This window comes from Corvus cornix, chromosome 1 (assembly GCF_000738735.6).
Source record: "Corvus cornix cornix isolate S_Up_H32 chromosome 1, ASM73873v5, whole genome shotgun sequence".
NCBI lineage: Eukaryota > Metazoa > Chordata > Aves > Passeriformes > Corvidae > Corvus > Corvus cornix.
In genome coordinates, this window is record NC_046332.1 from 4997206 (window position 1) to 5022221 (window position 25016).

Consider the following 25016-nt stretch of genomic DNA (forward strand, 5'->3'; position numbering starts at 1 on the left):
AGGAAACCACCACCGACAGACAGTTTCCTCCCAGCAACTTTCTAAGTAGCGGGGCGGCTGTCGCCATCGCCCGGCAGAACCTACCACCACCCCTCTGGGAGAGGAGAGGATCCACGCACAGCGGATTGCCATGGGCCTGGCACGGTGCCTGGCAGCTGCCTTCCTCTTTCTCTTCCTCCTGGGTGAGTGCCCTGCACAGTGGCTGGAGCTTTCTTGGAAGTGTTGTGGGGAAAGCAGAGCACAGGGGGCTCAGCCAGTGCTGGTCTGGCTCAGTGGCCATGGGAAGAGGTGCATCAGCATGTGCTCCTTTTGCACTGTGTTTCCACTCCAAAACGAGAGCCCAAAGCCTAGGAGGGTTTTTGGTGAGGGGATGCGCACATCCTCGTTGAGTGGCTGATTGGGGTGTGGAGGGTGTTACCTTGCTCCCTTTCCACTGGGAAGGAATTTCTGAAGGTTTCCTAGGCAGTGCTGTCACCAGCTCTCTTCCCTGGGCATCACGGTTGGTTTTTTGACTCAGGCCTGTGTCCTGTGGGCAATCTGCTTGGTGTGCATGCCGAGCACCAGACAGAGCGAGTGTCACCACTGGGAGCTATGCAGAAGGGGAGGGTCTGTGGGTGGCAATCCCCAGACCCTCTGCAAGCAGAAATGGAGGGGGGCTCTTGATGCTTCCTGGTGCCCCCTGCCTTCAGAGGAGCTCTTGCTGACCCCCTCTGCTGTGTCCTCCTCCGTTTCTGCCTATGGAGCATCCCTGAAGCAGGCAGCCTGCTGCTGACCTCCCCTGTCCCATGTCCCTCAGCTTCTGCGTTGCATGTCCTACTCTGGCAGTGATCAGCTCTGCACCCCTGCTCCCTTTCCCCCCCAGTTTGTGCAGGACCTGAGAGCTTAGCCCTCTTAATTTTAACACACCACAAGCTTCCTCCAGTCATCTCAGCCTGGTTGCTGCTGGTTGAGAGAGGCTCTTCAGGCACGAACGGGCTCGGCAGCCCTCTCGCCATGATGCTCTGGTCTCTGTCGTGTGACCCCCAGTGTGGCAGGAGACAAGAAAGCTCAGGGCTCTGTTGTTACACGACTTGTTCTTGTGATTGTACCCCTACAAACACCGTGTGTGCTGACAGGTCTGACCACTAGCCAGCGGGCAGTGACTGTCCAGAAGGGGCCTCTCTACCGCGTGAGGGGGTCCCACGTCACCCTGTGGTGCAAGGTGAGCGGCTACCAGGGCCCGGCGGAGCAGAACTTCCAGTGGTCCATCTACCTGCCCTCGGCCCCCGAGCGGGAGGTGCAGATCGTCAGCACCGTGGACCCCTCCTTCCCCTACGCCATCTACACGCAGCGCGTGCGCAGCCGGGGCATCTTCGTGGAGCGGCTGCAGGGGGACGCCGTCCTGCTGCACATCACCGAGCTGCAGGAGCGCGACGCCGGCGAGTACGAGTGCCACACGCCCAACACCGACGAGAGGTACTTCGGCAGCTACAGCGCCAAGACCAGCCTCTCAGGTGGGTCCTGAATGAGAGCCATGCTCCCTGTGGGGCAGGTTTCTACAGAAGTGGTCGTCTGTCAGAGGGACAGCTGGGGAAAGGGGCAATTAATGGGGCTGAGGTAGGTATGTCCAGATATCCCCTTGCATATTCTCTGGTTATTGCCTCCCAGCCAGGGCAAGGGAAGGGAAAGGAGGCCTCTGCTCTCCCATGGCCTGACTTCAGCTCCTGACACAGACACAGCATGTCAGAGCTGAGCACTTAGGAAGGCAGGAGTTTCCAGGCTCTGCGCATTAACTGTTGTTGTCTTCTCAGGTCAGGGTTTGGGAATTGTCCCAAGTGGGATACTCACAGATGGAAGGAGGTAGCAGCTCTTGCAGACCGCTGGGGAGGGAAGGCAATGGGGTGGAGAGACAGAGGGAAAGGCCCTACTGTGAGCCCACCAAGTCTACACGGTGGTATGGTACTTCCACTTGGTGTTCAGCCCTGTTTTCTCCTGTATCTCGGTGTTGCACCAGTCTACATTTGGGATAGCGGGGGGATGGATTTTAATCTCCTTGGCATTGCTTAATTAATACTGGCTGTAGTTTGACTGAAGATGGCACTGCAAAGAGATTCTCTGTTTTCGTGTTTGCTGAGGTTTTAGTCACTTCACACCTCAACATAAGCGGCTGGAAGCCTTGTCAGTCAGCTACAGAAGGTATTTCTCCTATGCTGTTGGATCCCTTAGGCCCTGGTCGCAGTTTCTTGGGAGTTGTCCTATGCAGGGACAGGAGCTGGACTCAGTGACTCTTGTGGGTCCCTTTCAAATCAGGATATTCCATGGTTTTCTGTTTCTCCCCCATGCTCAGTGATTGCAGACACGCTCCTGGCTTCCATGGCTCCTCAGGCCCTCACCCTCTCCGAAGGGGATGCGGTGGAGCTCACCTGTGAGGTGTCCACGTCCACTGACCAGCACACCCATCTCTCAGTTGGCTGGTTCCTTCTTCAGGGAGCAGGAGACCACCACGCCAAGGAGGTCCTCACCCTCTCCAAGGACTTCATCCTGAAGCCAGGTCCCTCTTATGAGCAGAGGTTTCTGGAGGGCAGTGTGGGGCTGAACAAGGTTGGGAACACCACGTACAAGCTCTTTATCAGGGGAGTGGAGCCATCCGACCAGGGGCAGCTGTACTGCGAGGCAGCTGAGTGGATTGAGGATCCTGATGAGACGTGGAAGGACATCTCCCGCAAGCAAACAGAGAGGACTTCACTGGCAGTTGTGAGCCAGGGTAAGGCCTTGCAAACTCACATGTCGGCTCCAGCTCCCTTGTGCGTTCAAGGCTCTACAACAGCAGATTTCAGTGCCCCTTCACCTGCCTCTGCTGCAGCCCAGGGACACGCTGGGCACTGAGGGGGTGGGCTGGGCTGGGCTCAGGGCCATGGCAGTCCCTGACTTACGAGCTCTTGGTGCTTCATGCTTTGGCTGTTCATGCAGCCAAATCTCCAACGCCAGCAGCAAGCACAACCTCACAGACCATGCGAGGTGTTAGCAGAGGGTGCAGTGTGTGCCTGCAGCAGGCTGGCTCCTTGGCAGTGCTAAACTCCAGTGTTTGGCAAACAGTGTTGTTTACACTGCCTCGAGGCTCTCGTGGCCTTAATAAAGTGCACCCCAGTCAGCTGCTTGTCACTGTGCCTCAGCCACAGGCACGGAGCGACACGGGGGTGGACTGCATGTGCTGCTGCGTGGCTCTTGTTGGGGGTGGCTTATCTGTCCCTGCTGCCACCAGCCCGCTCGTTTCCAGAGCAACTGGTGCTGCTGTTTATCAGGCCATTCCTCTGAGCACCCTGCCACAAGCCTTTGCTGGCTGTGGTCCCTCCCTCTGCTCTTCCCCCCGTACTTCGAGGTACGCTTTACCTCGAAGCAGCCAAGACAAGGCTGTGGCTAGCTGGTGTCCTTTAACATAGTGTGCAGTGAAATGGGAGCAAGTCTCCCACTGAGAGCCTGCCTGTGGAGGTGGTGTACCCTGTCCCCACACCTCAGGGCGGGTGGAGGAGGCTACAGAGCAGAGCTGGGGCAGTAAGGGGAACTGATGTCTCGTGGGAGGCTGGTGAGTCAGAGCAGGAAACCAAAGAAACAAATGGGTGAGAACTAAGCACTCCCTATGTGGCTCAGGGGAGCAAGGTATCAGGAGGAGGGGGAGTGAAGTGTGTTCTCTTGTCAGAATCTGTTTCCTGGAACCTGTCTGACTGGCAGAGCTTTATTCCCCTCATTGTGCACTGTTTGCAGCAAAGGCTTTCCAAGCCTGCTGCTGCTTGGGGAGCAATGGCAGTCAACGCACTTCCTTGCATCCACTTGTTGGAGAGGGCTTGTCATGATTGGAAGTGTGTGGCTTCAGGCATCAGTGCCTCGGGATGGTTTAGAAATAGAGAAACCTTGTCAGAATTTAGAATTTGCCCTGTGGTAACTGTTAAAGGTAGAAGGGAGTGACGGTGGTGAGAGGGCATTATGGTGGCAGTATTGGGGCTGCTGGTACTGCCATGGAGGGACAGCAGTGGGCGTGCAAGCCCTCAAATCTGCAGGGCTGGTTTCTTCCTCCAGCACCCAGTGGCGGAGCCCAGGCTGCAGGGCTGAGCACCCCATCACACCGAGAGCCAGTGACCACTCTGACCATGGCTAACTGCTCCATTGGTTTCTATAAACTCTCCAGCAAATATTTAGGAATGCCACACATATCTGCAGCAGCTGGGATTCCTGTTTGCAAACTGTTTATGAACCAGTGTTTAAATTCACAGGGTACTCTGCTTTCAATAAACTATTTTAGCCCTTCCAGTTGTGGTCTGGGAGCTGCTCTGTTTTACTTCCAAAGCATGTAACCTTTCCCTTGTTTCGAGACTCAGGGGGCTCCGCAGTGACCCAGGGAGACAGAGTGGTATGAGCCAAGGAATCGGGGCTCAGTCCTACCTCCAGGTTTTTGGCCATGCCAGTGCTTGTAGGGTCATGGCACAGGGTTTTGGGGTACCCAGAGTGTCTCCTGCTTTCAGCCACTGTCCAGCCAGGCTGATGCCAGGAACCAGGGGCTTTGACTGCCCAGCGAGGGAGGTGAATGGTGTCATGGGATGCAGAGATGGGGTCCTTACCTCAGACACAGCTGACTGCCCAAGAGGGTCTGCCAAGGGGAAGATGACTTTAGGTTCCCCCTGTCACTGCCCTCTTTGCTCAGCATCTACTGCTAACTGGTATGGGGGGTAGGATCCACCTCATCTTGCTTCCTTCCTACCTCCCCATGCTGTGACAAGTCTTGACATTTCTGCTTTCTGTAGGAACTTAACCCAAATCCTCTCCAGCTTGGAGAGCATCTCTTGCCCACAACCCACAGGAGCCACTGGGAGCTGCAGCACGCAGGACCAGCCACAGCAGACTCAGACAAGCCAGCCCTTCATGCACCTTTTTCCACCACATGCAGCAGAGTTAAAACCACCACTGTGATAAAACCCCTTTGTTCCCCTTTTTGGCTTACAGGGTAGGTGTTCCATGAGGTAAAACAGCTCCAGGAGCTCCAGAGCAGCACCTGCAAAAGCTGATGCCTCTGAGTTAGGGCAGCCCTCAGTTCAGATGCCTGAGCTGAGCAGGGGGTGGCTGTGGCCCAAGGCTGTCCCAGTGAATGCTCTGCTCTGTTGGGTTTAGCTGTTCTTAAGGGGGGAACCCAGCTCCCCAGGGCTCTGGCACTTCCTCCACCTGTGACTGCTGCTTAGTGCCTGGAGCTGGCAACCCTCTCCTCAGGGGCAAAGTTTTCCATCCTGATCACTTTTCTCATGAAAGAAAACGTTTCAACAGAGAATTCCCTCCTGTTGCCCTCTGAAAGGCTGCTGGTGCTGCCAGGGAGGAAGGAAGCAGGGCCACCCATCACCCTCCTTGTTTTTGATTGCCCACAGGCAGAGACCTCTCCGTGGACATCGCTGCTGCTGAACGCTCCCTTTCTGAAGGGGACACCTTGCAGCTAAATTGTGTGGTGGGAGCCCCAAAGAGCAGCAGCAGACACTTTAAAGTGCTTTGGCTCCTCAACAGTGTGGAAGTGGCCATGGTTGACCACCATGGGGTATTTATTTGGGAGGAAGAATACAAGGAGAGAGCCAAGCTGGGGCAGCTCCGAGGATTCAAGCAGAGCAATACAGTTTATGTCCTCACCATCTCTGAGGTGGGGCTGAAGGACAAGGGTACTTACCAGTGCTCTGTGTCAGAAATGAAGACTCCTGGAGACTCATACAGCATCCAGACCAATGTGTCATCAGGCATACAAGTCAACGTGAAGCCAGTAGGTGAGTAAATCCTAACAGCTGCTCTTCTGGGTACTGTCTGCAGGATCCTTGAGTGGGGAATGCTTTAGGTCTGCCCTGATCTTGACAGGGGCAGCAAGAGTGCAAATATGCCAAAGTTTTTGATACATAATGGGAAAAGCATTTGCTTTAGCAAGTATTAGCCTGACAGACACAGTAGCTGTCAACGAAGTGTAAACCTTTAGCTCAGTCTCTTCACAGTAAGTTTTGGGGCAAAACTTAGATGGAATTCTGAGGAGTCTGAGTCCTCCTGTGTCTTTGACGCTGAAAACTGGGCAACATCTGTTGCTACGTCTGAAAATCACAGGAAAACCCAGCAGAGCAGGTATGTCTCGGGAGGAGGATCATTGCCACTTCCATCAGGGTACTCTCCCTGCCTTGGACGGATGATTTGTGAGAAACCACTCTAAGAAAAGTTTGTAGGAGGCTCTTGGTTTCCTTGTCATAGCTAGATAATGGTTGTTCTGATGTAGCTGGGACTCTGTTTCTTAACTAATTCTTTATATATCAATGTCCCAAGAAAGACATTGAACAGAAAAAACCCAAACCAAAACAAAAAACCACAGCCACAAAGCCTTCTCCAAACTTACAGGAAAAGGCCGGTTGAAAATTTCAGACAATTCCCCAACTCCTTTCCTTTCCCAATGTCAAGACTTATCCAGCAGTTCCATTTAATGCTGCAGTACCTCTGGCTTTTCCTAAGGAGCACAACATCCCCCCCCCAACGTGGTAACTGTTGTTTGCAGAGAGCCACATGCGCCTGTCTGTGTCCACCAGCACCCCACGGATCACAGTGGGAGACTCGCTGATCCTCCACTGTGAGGTGCAGGGAGCCACCGGCCCCGTGTCCGTGCAGTGGTGGCACCTGCTACCGCAGCACCCAGGGCACAGGGTGCTGGTGGCCGCCATGGAGCAGGATGGCACCCTGAGCCTGGGCAGTGCCTACCAGGATGGCCAGACTCGGGGGAGCCTTCGGCTGGAGAAGGACACCTCTGGCACTTTCACCCTGGTGATCCCCAGCACGCTGGACGAGGATGATGGTGGGCAGTACAGGTGTGAAGCAACGCAGTGGCCCCGAGGCTGGAACTGGACAGAGAAGGGGGAGGCAGCAGTGACGGTCAGCTCCATGGGTAAGTTCAGCCACCCCTATTTCTGGGCTGGAGGCAGTGATGGAGGAGTGGGTGGATGCATCTCAGTAGGAAATGGGCCTGCTGTGCACTGAGCTCTGCTGTTGCTGCAGGGTGACCTAGGGCTGATCACTTGGCCCTGCATGGCTTCCCCATTTCTAGCAGGATGCTAGAGTCATCCATGGGATGTTTTGGGAGAGACCAGTGGGAGACAACAGCTGAAATGCTGAGAGACCTGACGGGCACTATCTTGCTCGGCAGGTCATTCTGTTGCCTTAAGCTGAAATACAAAATAACTGTTCTAGAAGCACAATTACAGTAATTAAGTTCAACAAAGCTACTTGCTGAGTTGTCTGGTGGTGTTTGTCAGAGATACAATCCTGGTGTGCTGGCCTCTGACTGCTTCTCCTGCCCTCTTGTCTGAGTGCAGAGCTGCTAATCTCCACGGTGTGCAGTGCCCACATCCTTTCTTCTTGGCTGCCTTTATGGAGAGGCAGCTTTTGGCTGTCATTTAATGTGGTTTTACTTTCTTGTTGCTGGGCTGGGTGCCTGAGAGCACCAGTCAGGCCACAGGAATTGTTCAGCTTTTGTGGAGGGTGGAGGGAAGCAGCAAACAGGACAGCAGCATCAGCGGAGGATCCCTGGCTCCTCTGGTGTGGCACGGGGGAACTTGGATGAGAGGGTACTGAGGGTTTTCTGGGAAACTGGGGGCGGGGAAGTGTGAGATAGGAGAGGGCCAGGGGCTGCATGGGGCTGGCAGAGCACAGTGCAACTAAGTGGAGAGTGGCAGTGGCAGAGGAGCAGCAGCACTGCTGGTGCCACGGCCCTGCAGTGCCTGGGGCAGTGGTGACAGGGCTGTGTGAGAAGGGTGGCAGTGAGGTGGCACAGGGCAGGACTTCTGTCCCGACACCAAGGGCTCTCTCCTCCCGAGCAGGTCTCGGTCTGCATGCCACGCTGAGGAGCCGAATTGCCACCATCAGATACGGGCAGAGTTTTGAACTCTTCTGCCACGTGAACGCCGGCTACACCCTGGAGAAGGTGCCAGCGTCTGTGCGGTGGCTTTTCCAGCCCAGCCCCGCCGGTCCCTTCCACGAGCTGGTCCGGGTCGTTCCCAGCGGCACTGTGGTCTGGGGGACTGCGCAGCCACACTTCCAGGGGAAAGCCCAGCTGTCGAAGGCTGACACCTCCTTCAGGCTGCACATCCACAGTGCCTTGCCTGCCGATGGGGGGACATACCAGTGTGAGGTGGAGGTCTGGAGGAGGAACACCCTGCCCCTGGGGCAGCCAGCAGCCAGCACCAGGTCCAATGTCGTGGGGATAAAGGTGGTGCTGCCAGGTGAGCAGAGCCTTCAGCAGAGGTCTCTCCTGCAACTTTAAATCCATCAAACATGACCCAGGGCAACCAGGGCCACTGATGTCTGGGGTATCCCCAGCAGGGTCATCTCCCAGGGCTGAAGGAGATGGTGCTGCCTGTTCTGTTGCTTCCTCAGCACCTGACAAAACCTTGCAGGCAAATTTGGTGTTGGCAAGTGGCAATACCTATTTGTTTGCAGATCATGCCAAGCATACAGGGATCAGCCTTGCCACTAGGATTTTAAGCCTGGTTTCTGGAAAGAAGGAGTGCCCCCCAAGAAGCCCAGCTGAATGTTAGGGGTGCAAGGTGCACCCCATGATGTGGGCTCTGGGAGGCAGAGAGAGACCAGCCCCTGAAGCTGATGCTGGGATATGGCTGTGTTTCCTGACCAGAATAGTCAAGGTTTTTCTGAGAAAGCACCAGGGCTCTCTGCCGGGCTGGGAGCCAGCACTGAGCGTCGGGGTGCCAGGGACTCCGTGGGGAGGTATCTCCTGCCAGGCACGGCTGGGCTGCCCTGCCCAGGGTTCCCTTTTATGGCCACCCCTGCAGGCAGGGTCTGCGCTGTCATCCCTCCTGCCAGCATCCCGATGGGAGCCTCGTCCTCTTATGGAAGAGAGATGTTGCAAACAGACTTCAGCCCCCCGGCCATCCTGCTTCCTGCCCCTGGCAGCACCAGGGTGTCAGTGTGCCCTGCTCACAGCTGGGGCTGCTGCTGGGACTGCAAGGTTTGTCCTGGCCAAAGCCTCTGAGCCTGTGGAGGCAGGTGTGAGAATATGGGTTGGTTTATTTTTTTTTTGCCCTCGTGTCTGTTCTGCCAGCCAAGGAGAGTTCTCGCTCTTTTTTTCATGCATCAAGTGCTCCTTCCTCTAAAATCCTTGGATTTTTGGAATCACAACCCAGTGAACTGAAATTATGCATTTTTCATGTTTTTTAACTGATGGGTTTGCTGTGCCGTAAGTGAATATATTTCCTTCCCTGTCTGGGCCCTTTGCTCTGGTGCTCTCTCCTGTTCCACTGCTACTCTTTCCTCACCCCTGTGGAGCTGACTGCTGGGATGCTCTGTGTGACACCTGAGCTCCAGCCAGCTGGGGCAGGGTAGCACTGAGGCGAGGGGTGACGATAATCAGCATCTCTGAGCACACATCTCTAGTGTAAATGGCATTAGGATGAGCAGGTGTAACTGCAGAGCATCTACACAGAGGAGATGGTAGCAGCAAGAGACTACAACATTTGGCTCCAAACGTATTGCAGCTGTTGTTGGATACTGAGACACTGTAAAGAGGGTGGGAGCTGGGAAAGGGTGATGCACAGGGGGAGGTTGCTGCTGGCTCTAGTGCCATCTCTCTCAGAAAGGCAGCACGAGCCAGTGAAGGATGTTTGGGAAGGTAGAGAAGTCTGGGGAGGGAGATGACTCAGGAAGCAATAGGGTGAGGCGAAGCTGCAGAAAATGAAGCTGCAAATCATGAAAATCACCAGCCTACTTCTTCTCATGTAGAACCTCATAGCTGAAGCCTGCTGAGATACTGGAGTTCTTGACTTTTTGCTTCAGCACTTTGTTTACTACTTGATGTCAGTCGGTACTTTAGGAGTTCACATGCTGCTGTGGTCTATGGATCATCTTCAGATGGGGGGGACACCCATGAAAGATTATAACAGGCGGGGAAGGAGGACAGATCTTCTCCATTTCCAATTTCTTGGGTGGGGTCTCATCATTATTGTTTCATGAACCTATCAGTGCAGCTGCCTGCTGTGGCTTCCCTCACACTGGAGTGAGCTGCAGGGGTTTTTTCACCTCGTGTCCCTCAGGCCAGCAGCCCACATGGGCCATGCCCTTCTGCCTGCTCCACTGCTACTGGGCCAGGCAGAAAACAAAGCATCAGCAGGCACGGGTCACAGGGAGATGGGCAGCAAGATGCTTGGCTTGGTTAATTAAATTGAAAATGAAAGGGAAAACAGCACCATGGCTTTATGTGAGAAAGGCAGAGGCAGGCAGCTGCTCTGCCTTTTTGGTAATTGATCTTTAGCAGCAGAGAGAGGAGATCTGGAGCTAAAACAAAGGGGCTTTGCAGCAAGTGCTCTGCTTCCTCTTGAGGTGATCTCTGAGAGTGTAACCGCAATTCTACTCATCAAAATGAAGTGCTCAAAGCAGTGGTTCCTGTGCCTCCTCTCTGCACTCCAGTAGCTTTTCCTTCTCTGGAGCATTTTCTGCCCCAGCACATGTCAGGCCAGGCCGTGCTCAAGCAAGACCCTACCTGCCCCTCGTCCCCTGGCAGTTCACTGACTGGCTGAGTGGTATCCTCGGTACGGAGCAGATGAAGTTAAAAATTAAGTGTCTTATTTTTTCCAGTGTGATCAGTTCACCTGTCACAGAAACATAGGATGGTGGAGATTGGCAGGGACCTCTGGAAGTCACCTGGTCCAACTCCCTGTGCAAGCAGGGCCACCTAGAGCAGGCTGCCCAGAGCCATCTCCAGATGGCTTTTGAGTACCTCCAGTGTGCCCCTCCGAAGATTTGTGCTTCCATAGAGCCAGCTCTGGGATGGGTATGGTTTTACATACTGCAGTTTAAGACATCAACTTCCATCTAGTTCCCAGGTGTGCTCAAGTCTGTGTGATTTTTGTGGTGGATCTGATGAATTTGCACAGTGTCCTAATTAGGGTGACTGCTGTCCCTTTTCTTCTGCTTTTTGCCCATACCTGTTTCTTCAGAGCAGCAAATGTGCACTGTGAAATGCAGGTCAGCACTTTGATCCCTTGGAAGCATCCACCTCCCAGACATCCTCGTGAGTGTTGCTGTGGGAATCCAAACCACTGAAGTGAGGCAATAAGTGGATACTGGGTCTTGTGCAAGTCCCTCTGAGGAGGGAACTGTCAACCTTTTGGTGAAAATGTGGTTGACAAAGGAGGAAGAGCAATGGGGTACAAAAAACAGCATAAGCACGGAGATTTTGTTGGCAGATTTGACATAGAGGCAGAGGCCTTACAGGGATGTAGAGAGCCATTGGCTGGGATATTTTGCTTTGACCAGTCTCAAGAGAGGCAGCGAAGGCCTCTGAAGTGGATTGCTTGAGTTTTGAGAAGAAATGCTTGAAGGAAGGGGAAATATGCAAGCTTTCCCCTGCAGTGTCCCTCTTCCCCCTCAGCCCCTGTGCGAGAAGCCACAGCTCCCTCCTGTCCCAAAGCCCTCTCCACAACCTGCTGCCATCACATCCCTTGGGAAGGTGCTGTGGAGGAGAGTGCCCTCCTGAGCCTGTGGCCAAGGCTAGGGGTCTGGGACATTCTGAGGGACCATCTCAGTGTGTCCTCTGTTGCCTGTCCCCAAACCAGCACCCAGGGGCTGAGCTTAAGGGAGCTCAGTTGTCCCCAGCCTCTGTGGCAGAGGGTGTCCTGCTGCTCAGCTCATATGCAAGGAAAGTGCTAAGAATGGAAACTCAGGCTACAGTCCCTTAAAACCGTGATGGTGTCTCCTGAGTTATTTCTGCCTACCCAAGGGCGGATACCTGTGTGTACTCCCTCCCCTGATTGCTGACTTCATCTAACAGAGGTGGGGTCTCAGAGTGGAGGGGGGGGTGGAGGAGAAATGCAGGTAGTTGGAACACCTTTAAAGATACGGATTTGCAGCCTTTTCACTGCTGGAGGAGAGGTTCCAACAACAGGTGATGTGCTGTGGGAAGAGGGTCCCTCAAACCAGGAGCAGCACAGACACAGCAGGACCAGCAGTGCCTGCTGGCGGAGGGCAGAGCCGCAGGCAGCACTACAGTTCCACTCTCCTCAACTGCACAGCTCTGAACCATCACTGGGTGTGAACACAGAGGTGTGCAGGACTCTGTCACGTGGTTTTGGATTAATAACCACAGCAAACACCTGAGATGGCAACTGTTAGTGAAACCCACATGGGCTCTGTAGTCTTCTCTGCGATAAAAGACACTTGTTCACAGTCTCCAAAGGCGTGGGTGGGTTTTGTCACATATGTGTGAGCCTGCTGATGGAAGCAGTGGTAGACAGACACATTTGCTTCAGACAGAGGCTTTGCCTCCAAGCTCCAACACAATGGTTGCCTCAGTCCCCCATTCCTGCTCCATGGTCTCCAAGGCACTTCCTCTGCTACTCTTCTTCCCAGTGACACCCAGCTGTGATTCCCTGCCATTGTTCAAACAAGGGTGTGTGGATTTGCTCTTTCCCTCCTTCCTCCACCCCTCTGCTCCAGCATCCCCTAATGAGTCTTTGTTCTCTGTGCACCCTCTTCCTCCCTCCTCTTTCAGTGTGTTTCTCTCAGGAAAGCTTTATTCCTCTTCTTGCCAGTATCCCTGTATTGGCAGCTGCATCTGGCATGATTGTTTTGTTTCTCCATTTTAGAAAGCAAGCTTCAGGTTGCTACAGAAGACAGCTCTGTGGAAATTGCCAGCAGCAACACAGCCATTGAGTGCAGGATTGTGTTTGCCCAGAATAATTCACAGTTTGCTGTTACCTGGTACCGCCTCCCTCCTCTGGCAGATGCAACCCCCTTGCAAATCATCAGGGCCAACTACAGTAGCATACTGGAATATGGGTCTAAATTCAGCTCTCCTGAACAAAAGTCCCGGTTCCTGAGCCAGAGGGTGTCCAGCAGCGTATTCCAGCTGCAGATTCTGTCTGCAGACTTCAGGGACGAGGGCAGGTACTACTGTGTGGTGGAGGAATGGCTCTGGCTGGTGGATGGCTGGTACAAGCTCGGAGAGGGAGCATCAGGAAGGACCACGGTGAAGTTCAAACCCCCAGGTGAGCAGGTGTTATCCCTTGTACAGGTACTGCTGGAGAAGGTTGGATCAATGTTTGACAGGCCCCTGCCAGGCCTCTCCTAAGCTGGCAGGGCTTAGGAAAAGCAGCAGCTCCTGCATTGGATCTGAGGCTTAGGGATGCAGGAGTTGTCAGTGCCTCTCAAAGGGAAATTAGGAAGATTTACCACATCCTCCCAAACCAACCAAGCTGCTATTTTTGCTACTGGTAGATGTAGTCAAATGCTTCATAACAAAAGTGAATTGTGGCCTTTTTCTTTTCCCTCCAACACCTGGTGCACTTGGTTGGTTGTACAGTGCTGTAATAGAGAAGCTGCCCTTTGCTGGTACTCCTGCACATCCTGAAGGAAAACACTTGGATTTCCTTACCCTGCAGCACATTGCTGCTAAGAAACAAGACTGAAGGTTCAGCTGCTCTCACCTTAATCACTGCACCACTGGGGTGCATGGTGGGTCTCCCTGGCTCAGTTCTTCCCTTTCTCAGCCTCACTGCAGCCCTAAATAAAGTGGATCAGAGAATTTCAGCTTCCTAAATAGCTTTTGGTCCAAAGGATGCCTTTATCACTTATTTGGAGGGGGTAGGGAGTATTACAGCACAGGGGGCAGAGGTGATGGGGAAGGTGGGGACACGATGCCCCAGGGAGAATGAGCCACAGGAGCAAGGGGCCTGTGGGTGTCCTGCAGAGGCTCCCACAAAGGCCACTCCAATTCCTCACACTTCGCTCCAGAAGGTTTCTATCAGCCTGTGGGTGCAGGCAGGAGTATTTCTCCGGCAGTGCAACACCACAACATCTCTTTCTGCTTGCACCCTACCCCAGAGCACGGGCTGCAGATGGAGAGAACCAACCACAGCCTCTCTGCGAGGGAGGGCGAGGAGGTGGTGCTGCCCTGCCGGCTGCGGGGTGCCCAGCTGCCCGGCACGCTGCTCTCGGCCACCTGGTTCCAGGCGAACAGCAGTGGCCGTGCCAGTGCCCTGCTGACCCTCCGCTACGATGGCACCATGGAGTACCCCCAGGAGCGCCTGGCAGGGAGGCTGTACCTCCGCCGCCTCTCCACTGGCGACTTCAGCCTGACGCTGAGCAGTGTGGAGAGGGGAGATGCCGGGGCGTATTACTGCCAGCTGCAGCAATGGCAGCAGCAGAGCGAGGGGAAGGACTGGGCTCTGCAAGCCTCTGCGTGCTCGGGGTACACCCAGCTCACCACCATCCCGCCAGGTAACTCTGCTGGGTGCCAGCGGCTGCTCGCCCTGCATGGCTCGTCTCCCCATAGCCATGCTGGGACCAGAACCTTAAATGTTTTGGGGGAAAAATTCTTGGTGGGAATTTCATGGCAAGTCTGTCTCCAGCGAGGTCTCTAAAATCAGCCTCTGTTCTCTTTGGGGTGAGTTGGGTGTGCATGCTGGGTGCAAAGGTAGGACCGGATTCTGCATGCACAAGCTTAAATAAATAAAAGCAAAGGTTTCAGTCAGGTGCACGCAGTGTCTCTAGGAAGGTAATAGGCAGGAATTGTTGCTGTTTTGGGAAAATAGGAGGCTCAGATGACCCATGTGGAGGAAAAAATATAAACTGTGAAATCAGTCATGATGCATCCAGCTGAGAGGATCTTGCAGTCATACTCATGCCTTCAGCTGTGGAGCTGCCATGCCTGAGGCCAGCCTGGGTGCCTACATGGGTTATGGCTTCTGCAGCAACCCCTGGTGCTGACCAGCATGGAAAGGGTGACCCTGCAGAGCCCTCCCCAGTGCCTGCTACTCCCACAGCCAGGCACGGAGCCTGCTCTCATGACTTTGCACCTACAGCAGAGCTAATCTGGATTTAATTGCACAGAGAGGGACTGACAGCACTTCATCCCCCCTGCTGTTGTGTTACTGCTGTTGTGTTACTGCTGTTGTCCATCACGGCTCCCTCTAGCACTCAGATTTCTCCTTCATCAGCTCCCTCTGTCTCTTGTTACCCATTACTGATGGAGTAACTATTGCTAAGATTGCTCAGTAACTGCTAGTAAATTATCCTCCAATTTTTGAATAAGTGTTTTTGCCAAGTGGTTTTCATGGTTTTCAGAAAAGGCAAAAGATTAGCTGGGTTGTTTTTCCTTCTCCCTCTCTTTCTAATATTTTTTTTTCTTTTCGGAGGGGTGGCCATGTGTGTGCATGTCTGTTCCTCCAGTGATGCAGTTATCTTTGAAGTACCTAGCAGCCTCCACCTCAGCTGGGGAGCTGTTCTGCAGGAGCTTCCAGGGATGAGGATGGTGCTCACAGCTGCCTGCGGCTCAGTGTGGATGAGATACCATAGCAGATCAGCAGTAATGAGGAGGGGCAGGTGTCTGGTGGGAACAGGGACCTCTTGATCTGGTTTCCTTTGCTTTCCTCTTGTCCTTTCTTGCTCAATGGTGCAGCCTCTGACAGACTTCTACCTCACCCTGCCGTCCCTGGTGTCAGGCAGGAACCCAGAGGGGTGAAAGGTGTGTTGCTTTTCCTTACTGAGCCCAGTCTGGAATGGGTTAGCTAAAGAACTGTGCAGTTTCTGTTGGGATATTTCAGATGAACAAGCCAAGACCTTATCTGACCTCCCCAGACAAGAAATTGAGGCAAATTACCTGGTTTCTCTCCCCCTTCTCCTCAGGTAGCCTGTATGAATTCTTAAAAATTGGTAGCTGTTGAAGATTGAGGGAAAAGTGTTAAGAAAATAGAACTTAGAGAAACAGTAGGAGAGAGAAACTCAAACTAGCTTGGGGGCTCATTTTTTCTTTCTCTTTTCCTTCAGAGTCAACGGTTTTGTCCAGGATCTGCTCATCCCCATCACTGCTGAACTTCATCTTATACTTACCACTGGTTCTGATCCTTCTCCTGGCCCTTGCTGTCTTCTGCTGTTACTGCAAATTCAGGAAAAGCAAGAAGGGCAACATCACAGGAAGCCAGCTGATGGAACTGGAAGGGGATGGCGAGGTCAAGAAAACTTAGCTGGTCTGTAGAGGCAGATGTAACTTGGAGCAGCAGAGCTGGACAGCTGAGAAGGACTGTACTTGCAGAGGGGCTTTTTATTGTTTTGTAGTAGCTCTTGCAATAAATCCTTGAAATTGTGTGTTTGCTTTTGATGGAATGAAGCAGCTTTGGAATTACTAAGCAAATAGGGTTTTCATAACAAGTGTTCCTGTCTTTTAGGTTGGGTACTCACCCATTTCCCACTCTGCTCATTGTGGTATATTTGGGGTCCTTGCAGTGTGTATCTCCTACTGTGGATGGAAGTGGTGTTATTCCTCTGCAGGAATTAGAGGAAAAAACAGCTCTTTCTGCACTGTCTCACAGAAGTACCACATTTCTACTATTTTTGGCCATCTTGACAAAATCTATGTGGTATCCAGGCTAAAAACCAGTGGTAGAGCTGGAAATGGAATATTGGTGTCCCATTTAGGTCATCACCCTTGCCTTTGCCCACCCTTTGCTGGCAAGCTCTTGGACACTGCTGTTTTCACATTCTGAGAGTGCCTGTGCCCAAAAATCATCATCTCCAAAATAAAATGGGTCTTCATCACAAAATCTGTCACAGGAACATGAGGAATGAGAAAGGCTGGCTGGGTCTGAAGAAGGTCCAGAGCAGAGGAATTGCAGCCATCCACAAAAAGCCAATTTCTGTTGACCCAGTAAAAGACTCACATGGAGTCTTGGATCCCAGAAGAAAGTTGTGGACACCAAACCATCTCGGACATGAGTGAACAAACTTTCCAGCTCCTTCCTTTGCTTTCTGCTGTAGAAGACAGCATCCAGCCCCTGGTACCTGGGCTGTCTGTGGGTCAGGAAGCTGCACAGCTGGGACCTGGTATTAGGCACATCCAGGTGGTCCCATGTAATAAAAAAGCCATGTGTGTGTTTGTGGGGCAGCTCCTCTATACTCTGGAATCCAGCTCGGGCTCACCTTTTCAAGGCTGAGAAGCTCTGCTACCTGAAGAGAGGCTGGCATAGAAGAAAGGAGATTTCTATCCAGTCCCTGTAAGCCAAGGGATACTCAACCCCTAATTGTGCAAAATGGGATGTGGTCCCAGGGAGTAAGGTTCAGGTATCAGGGCAACACTTTGAGCACTATTCTCAGACCAAAGTAGCTTTATAGAAACCACAGCAGACATTTATGAACCTGCTTCCTGTGACCACAGAGAGATTAGGAGACACCATAGCCCCTCCAGATGATGTGTTCTTTCACTTTCTCTGCAATTAGGAAAGCTGCCTGACTATATCCTGAAGAACAGGATAGGTACTTCAGCCCCTTGAAAATGCAGTTTTTGCACACATCTGAAGACTGCTGCTCCTGCTTCCCTGTTCAGCCACCTCTGTCTGGGCTGGCTGGTTCCAGCTTGCTCAGTCTTTCCCTGCAGGATGTTTTCTGGACCCCGTGCAGCTTTTCCCTTTGCTGCCTTGACCCTGTCTGCCTCTCCCACAGCGTGAGTGCTCAGAGCTGCACGTGGGGCTCTCTGCAGAGGTTTCCCCCCTGCCTTGTGGGTTATGCCCCGTTTACACATCCCAGTTGGATGTTTGGTTTTCTCTGTGTGCGTGTGATGGCGCGGCACCGTTTGTGCTTGGCTCGTGATCGTCAGGCTCCTCTCCTGCAGCTTTGCTGTCTAGCGAGTTGTGTCTCCCCTCTGAGTTCAGGCTGTTGACTTTTCCTATCTAACTGAAGCCCCGTTTGCATGGGGGTGTTGAACAGCTTTCTGCACCAGTTTGCGGAAGATCCTGCTGTCTGTCTGAGCCCTGTCTCGGTAAAGCTTCAACTCACGGGCCAGTTTCAGTCTGTTTGACAGAGAAGCAGATGCTCCCAGGATATTAAACTCCTACAAGTTTCATGGAGGGGTAGGTGGATGAAGGAGAGGAGGCAGGCGAGTTTTCCCACCAAGGGGAAAGGCTGCACCTGGCTTGTGCTTAGGGGATATGGAAAGGAGATGAAGGTGTGCTAGGCATGGGAAAGCAAAGGAGGAACTGCTTTTGACTATCAACTGTTAACAGTAATTCTGTGCATATAGCTTATCTGCTGATTTTGTGCTGTTCATCCATGTTTTCATTTGGATTGTTTCCTTAGCTTGCCCAAGAATACCTCAGGAGCCTACTCCACAAACCTTGGTAAAGTCAAGAATATATGATGCCTGCTGCTTATCCCTTCCCACAAGGTTTTCAGTCTTGTTGCAGGGGAGATAGGTAGGTCTGCTTTGGCTTTGTTCAAACAAACAAAAAAGTTGTGGGGTTTTTTTTCTTGCATTCTTTTTAGTACTTTTAAATACGTTGTCCCTGTACCTCCCTGGGAATTACAGTTAAAAAGATGGTGTTCATTTCCACTTCTTTTTAAACATAATTTTGCCCTATTCCTCTCACTTGGTGTCTCAGACCTCCTCAGATATTGCCACAGCAAACTACTAGCAGATGGCTTGACAGCCCATTCCTTACATGGCTTAGGATGAACATCATCAAGATGATCTTTCTAGTCAAAAATCTGAATTACTGAGGCTGCTATTCATTACCAGAGTGCTGGGGACAGCCCCTACCCTGCTGTAGGAGTCACATGTGTGGGTCAGTCTCCAAAAGCTGTGTGAGCTCTGAGTGGCCTGGCTGGGTTTGGTGCATCCCCCAGGCTTGTGCTGTCCCCCTCACTCAGCCACCTCAGCAGCCCCTGGCAGGTCTGTGGAGGCATCTTTCCTGCCATCTGATCTGCACACAAAAAGCTGCAGACTGCTGCAACATGAGATTTTTGCATCTGGTGGACTGGGGGAAAAAGGTAGGCAGAGGGAGGTTTCTCCATCAACAGGGCACTTTATTCTTCTGTCCCATTTTTGCTCAGTTAACCAGAGCCCCATGTAAGTAGCAACTTTCTGTCCATGCAGGTGTAGACGGTTTAATTTAAGTTTGTAAGTGTGTCTAGGGCCTTGATGAAAGGTCTGCAAGGAGAATGTGTGGTTTTGCAGTGGTGGGGCTTTTTCCTCTATTTTTTTTTTTTTCCTGGCTTTGCTGGGTCACCACCAAACCTTTCAGCTGTGTTTTTAAGATTTATTTTTTTCCATGAGAGAACTTGGAAAGAGTTGTAACTTATCACAGCAAAAGCTCTAAAACAGTCCTATTTTTAAAGAGAACAATTCTGTCAGCTGAGGTAAATGTATGAGAGGGAGAGAGATATGTGTGCTTGGTGGGTCAGGGAGAGGGTGTTGCTTTTGCTGCTGGGGCTCTTGACCACTCTTACCCACCCCCAGCACCACCTTTTGTTCAAATCTAGCCTGTGATATACATTAGAACAGCTGATAAAAGATATATTTAGCTGTTATAGCCATTCCCCACCTGAAGGGGAGAAAACAATGCAGCAGCACAGCAGTGCCCCTGCTGCACCCTGTCCCTGACATGTGTCTGTGCCCAGGGAATGAATGTCCTGTGTGAGGGCAGCATGTGACAGGGAGATCCAGGGTCATTTCACAGGTTTAAAGCAGTTTAAAAGGGTTACAGGGCAATGCAGAGCTTGGTCCATGAGGAATTAATCCACTGGGAAGCGGTTGCACGGGGCTTTAAAAACAGAAGTTCTGTATTGTGTGTGGAAGGTTTTCATAGGAAGGTGTGGAAACTGTAAGGCAAGGGGAGAGCAGCACAGCACTGCCTCCCAGGCAAGCCAGCACACTCCTGCAGCTTGGACGGATGATGTGAGGGCGGGATGGATGGGAATATAACCCCTGCATTGCATATCCTTCCTGGAATGCTCCTGTGGCACCTGCCTTTGGGCAGGAGTAAGGCCCGCGCTCAGTGATTTATCCAACGTGCAGTGGGACAAAGGATCATACCAGTCACTCTCACCTGCACTGAGGACCTTTTTTGGTGAGGAGGGAGGGTGGGTCATGAGCTGGTTGCTGTGCAGGAGCGGTGGGAAGTGATTTGCAAGCAAGGAGATGGTTTGTGCCTGATGTCTCAGGGTCTCCTGGCCTGCCCTGCTCCTCTGGAGCAGAGGGCACAGGAGCAGCGTGCTGTCCTGGACTGCCAGGGCAAGGCTGCTGAGGAAGGTTGCCAAACTTTCAATAAATTATTCCAAACAAATGACCTGGAGTTCTCCTGGGATGCTCCCTCTCAAGCAGCATCTCTTCATTACTTCCTATGAACTTTTGAGTTGGTTTTGAAATTTGACGTTCAGTTTTCTTCCTGTGAGAAAACATTTAAAAACTGATGCCTTTTCCTGGTCTTAAAATCAAGAGTCATACACGGTTAGAAAGCGAAAAGGGATTTTACCTTGGTATTTATTGTAAGGATCCTTAGGTGTACATGTCCAGGTCATATGCATCGAGATGCACCCCGCCGAGTCTATCTCTGTCTCCCCCCAACATTGGGTATAACATTATAGGTTTTACTAATTAGCACATCTATCAAAGATTCCCCAATGAGAGGCTCAAGTGAGCCCCCCTCCCCAAGGAAGCTTCCCCTGGATGATTCTATCTCAGTTTACAGAATGTGTTCTGGAGAGGACCTTGGGGTCTGGGGCACACTGATCCCTAACTACGAAGCTTCTAAAATGTTTAGTCTCTCAGCTTGACAAACAAGTCCAAGAATGTAGGCAAAAAGCACTAGGAATACAGAAGTTGTAAAAAGGTATAACAGGGGTATAAAAGAAAAGGCAAAAATCTTCATGGCATCAAAACTGGAAATAAAAGAAGCAGTTTTGATATGTGCTTTGGTCTCACTTGATGCCATTTTTCATTCTGGCTTGTTCCTGCAGCCCCTGCTTGTTTCGTGTGTCTTTGGCCTTGGTCTTCGGCACCTCAGACAAAGCAGAACTGCTCACAGAACTCTGAACCTTCCTTAACCATTAAGAAACTGCTGCACTGGATCTGCCTGCTGCTGGGTTTTTTGGTCCTTCTCAAATCATCTGCTCCTCCCTCTTTTCTTCCAGCAGATAATATGGCATTACAGTCATAATTACTGCTACAGTTGCAGTAAAACCTAATGGCAGTTGCACAGGGCAGGAAAGGAGTAAGGCTTCACAGGGCAGAAGCAGTACAGCTGTGAGGCTTGAGGTGGGAAGGATGTATGAGGTGGTAGTGTGGTATCTGGCTCAGCTTGCTGCCACAGCAGGCAAGAGGGACCAACTCGGTGTCCTTTTAGCCAGCAGCACTCACCAGAAAAGACTCTGGTTGTGATGGGGTGGGACTGACAGGTTAATGGTCCCCTGCTTGCTTGGGTATTTAAAAAAAAAGCCCAAAGAAATAAAAATCCTTTCATGGGCATTGTTTAAACCAAACACAAGAGTATTTCCCTAGCAGCTTCTATTTGGAAATGTGAACTGGAAAGCAAAGTTCAGATGCTCCTTACTTCTGCAATCTGGACAGGAAGCAGAATACCACAAGCCACAAATTCAAGCGTGTGCTCATCTGGGCTCTCTTACTTTTATTCATTCATTACATTTTTTTCCTGTGTGTTTCTAAGGAGAGTTAAATGTTTATATGTGATGCTGGCAGGGAGCTGAACCTTCCTCTGCAGCCAGTTCCATGGCAAACCACTCACCTCCACCAGCAGCTTTATTTAACCAGAATGATCTGAGCAGAGGGTATTTTGCCTTTTAATTGACACTGAGATCCTTCCCCCTGCAGGCACTGGGTACAGGTCCAGCTGCTGGACAAAGCGAAGGGAAAGGGAGGGAGCTCCTCCTCCAGCATCCCCAAAGCCTGCCCTCCCCATGGGTGCTGCCTTCAGACCTCCTTGGGGACCAAGGAAGGCAAAGCATGGTGCTGTGGAACAGAGGATGGCCTGGTTTCTGTCCTTTCCTGCGCTCTACCTGCTCCTTGTAGAGGTGAGAGGAATATTCATTTCTAGAGCTGTCGACTAAGTGTGAAAATTGACCTGCTGGGGGGAGAACACTGGTTTTATCATTATTTTAAGCATGAGGGAACTAATGGGTGAATGCTGGAAGCCGTACGGCATACCAGGAGGGGGTGTGACTCCTCCCAGCCCCCTCGTGGGATGCTAATAGGGAGGAGAGGTCCACTGTCCCGTTTGAAAGGGAAGGGCCATGACCAATCGATGTTAAATGTGGCAGTAATGCCTCACGCGGTGGCCGCGGGATAAAAGGCAGAGGCAGCCTGAACTGTAAAGACATTTCATTTCCCTGGTAATGAGGGAGACACACTGTGGCAATGAAACCAGGGAGAGAGAGACTGCGAGATGCTAATTTCTGTTCCTGCTGCCGCTGCTGCTTTGATCTGAAGCAAATGCCCGCTTTAAATTGCAAACGGATGCAAGTCAGATATCATCCAGCCAGTGGCTTACAGGCTTAATGAAGTGGGACGTTCGCTTCTGCCTGGTAATGTTAGGAGAGGCAGGCAATTCAGAGAGGAATTACTGAAGGTCTAAAGAGACAGGGAGGAAGGGTAGGGGGGAAGTCAGAGGCTAACTCTCAGTGTGGCACAGTGTCCCCTGCTCTCTGTCCTTGGGAAGCTGTGCCTGTGGCTAAGCCCCCTCCAGCCCCTCGGTGGCTGGAGAGAAAGCCTCAACAGACTGTCCTGGTGTCATATGCCCGTGTTTTAAGGCACACATCCTGTACAGGCAATGCAAGGTCATCCTGCTCTTTGGTCTCAGAGCGTGAACATCACTTTGGGGTGTTCCCCAGGTGAGGTAAAGGTATGGGAGGTTAGGTGTTGTTCATTTTGTGCCATCATTTGGGCATTTAATTGAACTCCGGCAAGACAACGACGAAGCTGTTCTGGGACAGACCCAGAGGCTCCTGGGGATGGAGATATTAATCCAGAAGCAGTGACCTGGGAGCCTGGTACAGGCTGGACTGTATACTGGACAATGGCAGCTTCTTGAGATTCTTTTGGGCAAGGATCTGACCTGTCTTGAAGAATGAATGTCTAAAGGCTTTTGGGTCCTAGGATGAGGCTGGAGTTTGTTGTATGCCCTTTCTCTGTATTCAGAGGTTTGGATGTCTCTGTAAGCTGCTGTGCTTGACCAGGCAGACATGAGAAATCTGAGGGACCTGCAGGCACCTGGGAGGATTGACCTCTGCACTAAGCAAGGAAGAAATGGTCTGGCTGTTGAAAAAGGCTCACAAATCTATTAGGTTCTTTGAGGGAGTCAGCCTGTGAATGGGAAAAATCTCGTGGTTGTAGTCTGTGTGGAGCCAAAAGAGACTCCACAACGTCCATTGTTATTACAGAAACTAAGTAACGATAGGATAAACCTGGCAGCTCCTTGCAGGGCTGAGCTATTTGTTAAAAATACTAGGCAGAAAAGAAAGTAAATGGTTCTGACAGAAAAGGGAGGTCACCAGCGATGAGACCCATGCTGCTCAACAAACATAAAAATGGAGTGGAAAAGAGGATGATTGCAAATCGAAGAAAGATAATATTAAGTTAATCAAGGCATTAGCAACAAGGGCTGACTGATGAAATGCCCAGGGTGTTAGGAGATGGAGCAGCTGGGTAAGGACACAAGAGATGACATTTGTGTAGGGGACTGTAAAGTGAGACATGGTGGCAAAAACTAATCAGTCCCAGCTTCACGTATAAAACAATGGGCTCTGAGCTGACCACTGTCATTCAGAAGCAAGACCTTGACGTGAGAATAGCCAGGTGTACGTAACATCTGCACGAGGATCAGAGCAGCCAAGATAGCAAAAGAAGAAGTGAATTATCAGGAAATAAAGACAAGAACATAATTTTGCTGCTGTGTACACCTGGGAAGCACTCACACCTTCTGTGCAGGGCTGTTCCTCCAGCCCCAGAAAGGACAGCACACCTAGCCAGGGCACAGGGAGGGCTGGAAAACAGTTTTGGGTTTTTTCCTAAATATGCTCTTAAAAGCATTAGAATCCCCTTTCAGTTCAGTAAATCATGTTAATCTGTAGGCCACTAGGCAAGATGAAGCCTTTAGATTATCCATTATCCTTTCTTTTTCTACAGCATCTTCTATTCAAGGACTTCACATTATCACAATAAGATAGTTGAGAATTTTTCTGCTTAACAGAAAAGGGAACTTAGACATAGTGGTTTGCTGTGAAACAGGCAAAGAAATAGGAGATCTGTTTTTTAAGAATATCTCTAGAGAAAGAGACAAGAGAAGAGACTGAATCTAATAGTGAGAATCAAAGGGAAAAATCTCTGCTAGATCCAAAATAAGTTTCCATAGAAACAGATTTTTCTGAGAATGAATTACTGCAGTATGAAATTAAGATTGAGGATCTAATTCTGCAAAATATTTAAGCATGTTCTTTGCTTATCCTTATTCAGCTCAAGATGCAAGCATGTGATTTCCATGGAGGCTTATGTGCTTTATTTGATGGAGGTAGAAGTAAGGATAAGCTGCATTGAAGTGGGATCCAGGTTTTCTTGTGCTTCCTTGTCACTGACAAACTTGCAACTTATTTTTATGACATCATGTGTTGCTTTGCTGCCAAAAGTGTAGGCCCCAGTGCCTCAATTTGAGAGTTCAGCACAAAGTTCCACCAGACTCTTGCCACTGCTGGGGAGTGGAGTCAGCAGAGTTTTTACATTGCTGGGTACTTTATTGTTTTGTTAATTAACTTTTTTTCTATTTACGTGCAGTTTTAATTTTAAATGGGATACTTATTCTGTAAATGAATGCCATGGTGGTTATCAGATAATTAATTTGAGAACTGATGGTATAAGAGGTTGAGATTTGCTCATAATCTGTCTTTTGTGCACCTCTATTTGTGCCCCGTAGATATTTTAAAGACAGGATAGATTCTTAATATTTTGCATGCTAATTGCTTTTATTGTAACTGTGTTCTGGTAAATTATTTGGTTTCGTTTAAGCTATTTAACACTGTTTTGTATATCTTTTTCCCCCTCTCTGTTTTGACTTTATTCTTAGCTGAATTAGTAGGACAAATAAGGTTTGCCTCAGAGTTTTATTCCATTTACTGTACTTGGAATAGATGAAGTTCTTGTGCAGCCAAGCTGCAGCTACTCTTCTTCAAGCAAACTTTCCATGTTATTACTCCCTCTTTAT

The 25016-nt window shown here is 50.9% G+C and overlaps 1 protein-coding gene across 3 annotated transcripts; it reads left to right on the top strand.

The window, feature by feature from the left end:
- Positions 1-16143, top strand: CD101 (CD101 molecule). Of its 3 annotated transcripts, XM_010399481.4 has the most exons (9): positions 1-182; positions 1116-1493; positions 2327-2743; positions 5388-5771; positions 6536-6919; positions 7851-8252; positions 12627-13028; positions 13864-14259; positions 15808-16143. In XM_010399481.4, exons 1-9 carry the CDS (start codon positions 131-133, stop codon positions 16002-16004), a joined length of 3012 nt encoding a protein of 1003 aa, XP_010397783.2. In that variant the 5' UTR covers positions 1-130; the 3' UTR covers positions 16005-16143. The 3 variants fall into 3 exon arrangements, with proteins under 3 accessions (XP_010397783.2, XP_019141431.2, XP_019141432.2); XM_019285886.3 differs by lacking the exon at positions 13864-14259 and having other exon boundaries at positions 2-182; XM_019285887.3 differs by lacking the exon at positions 7851-8252 and having other exon boundaries at positions 2-182.
- Positions 16144-25016: the final 8873 nt, after the last annotated feature.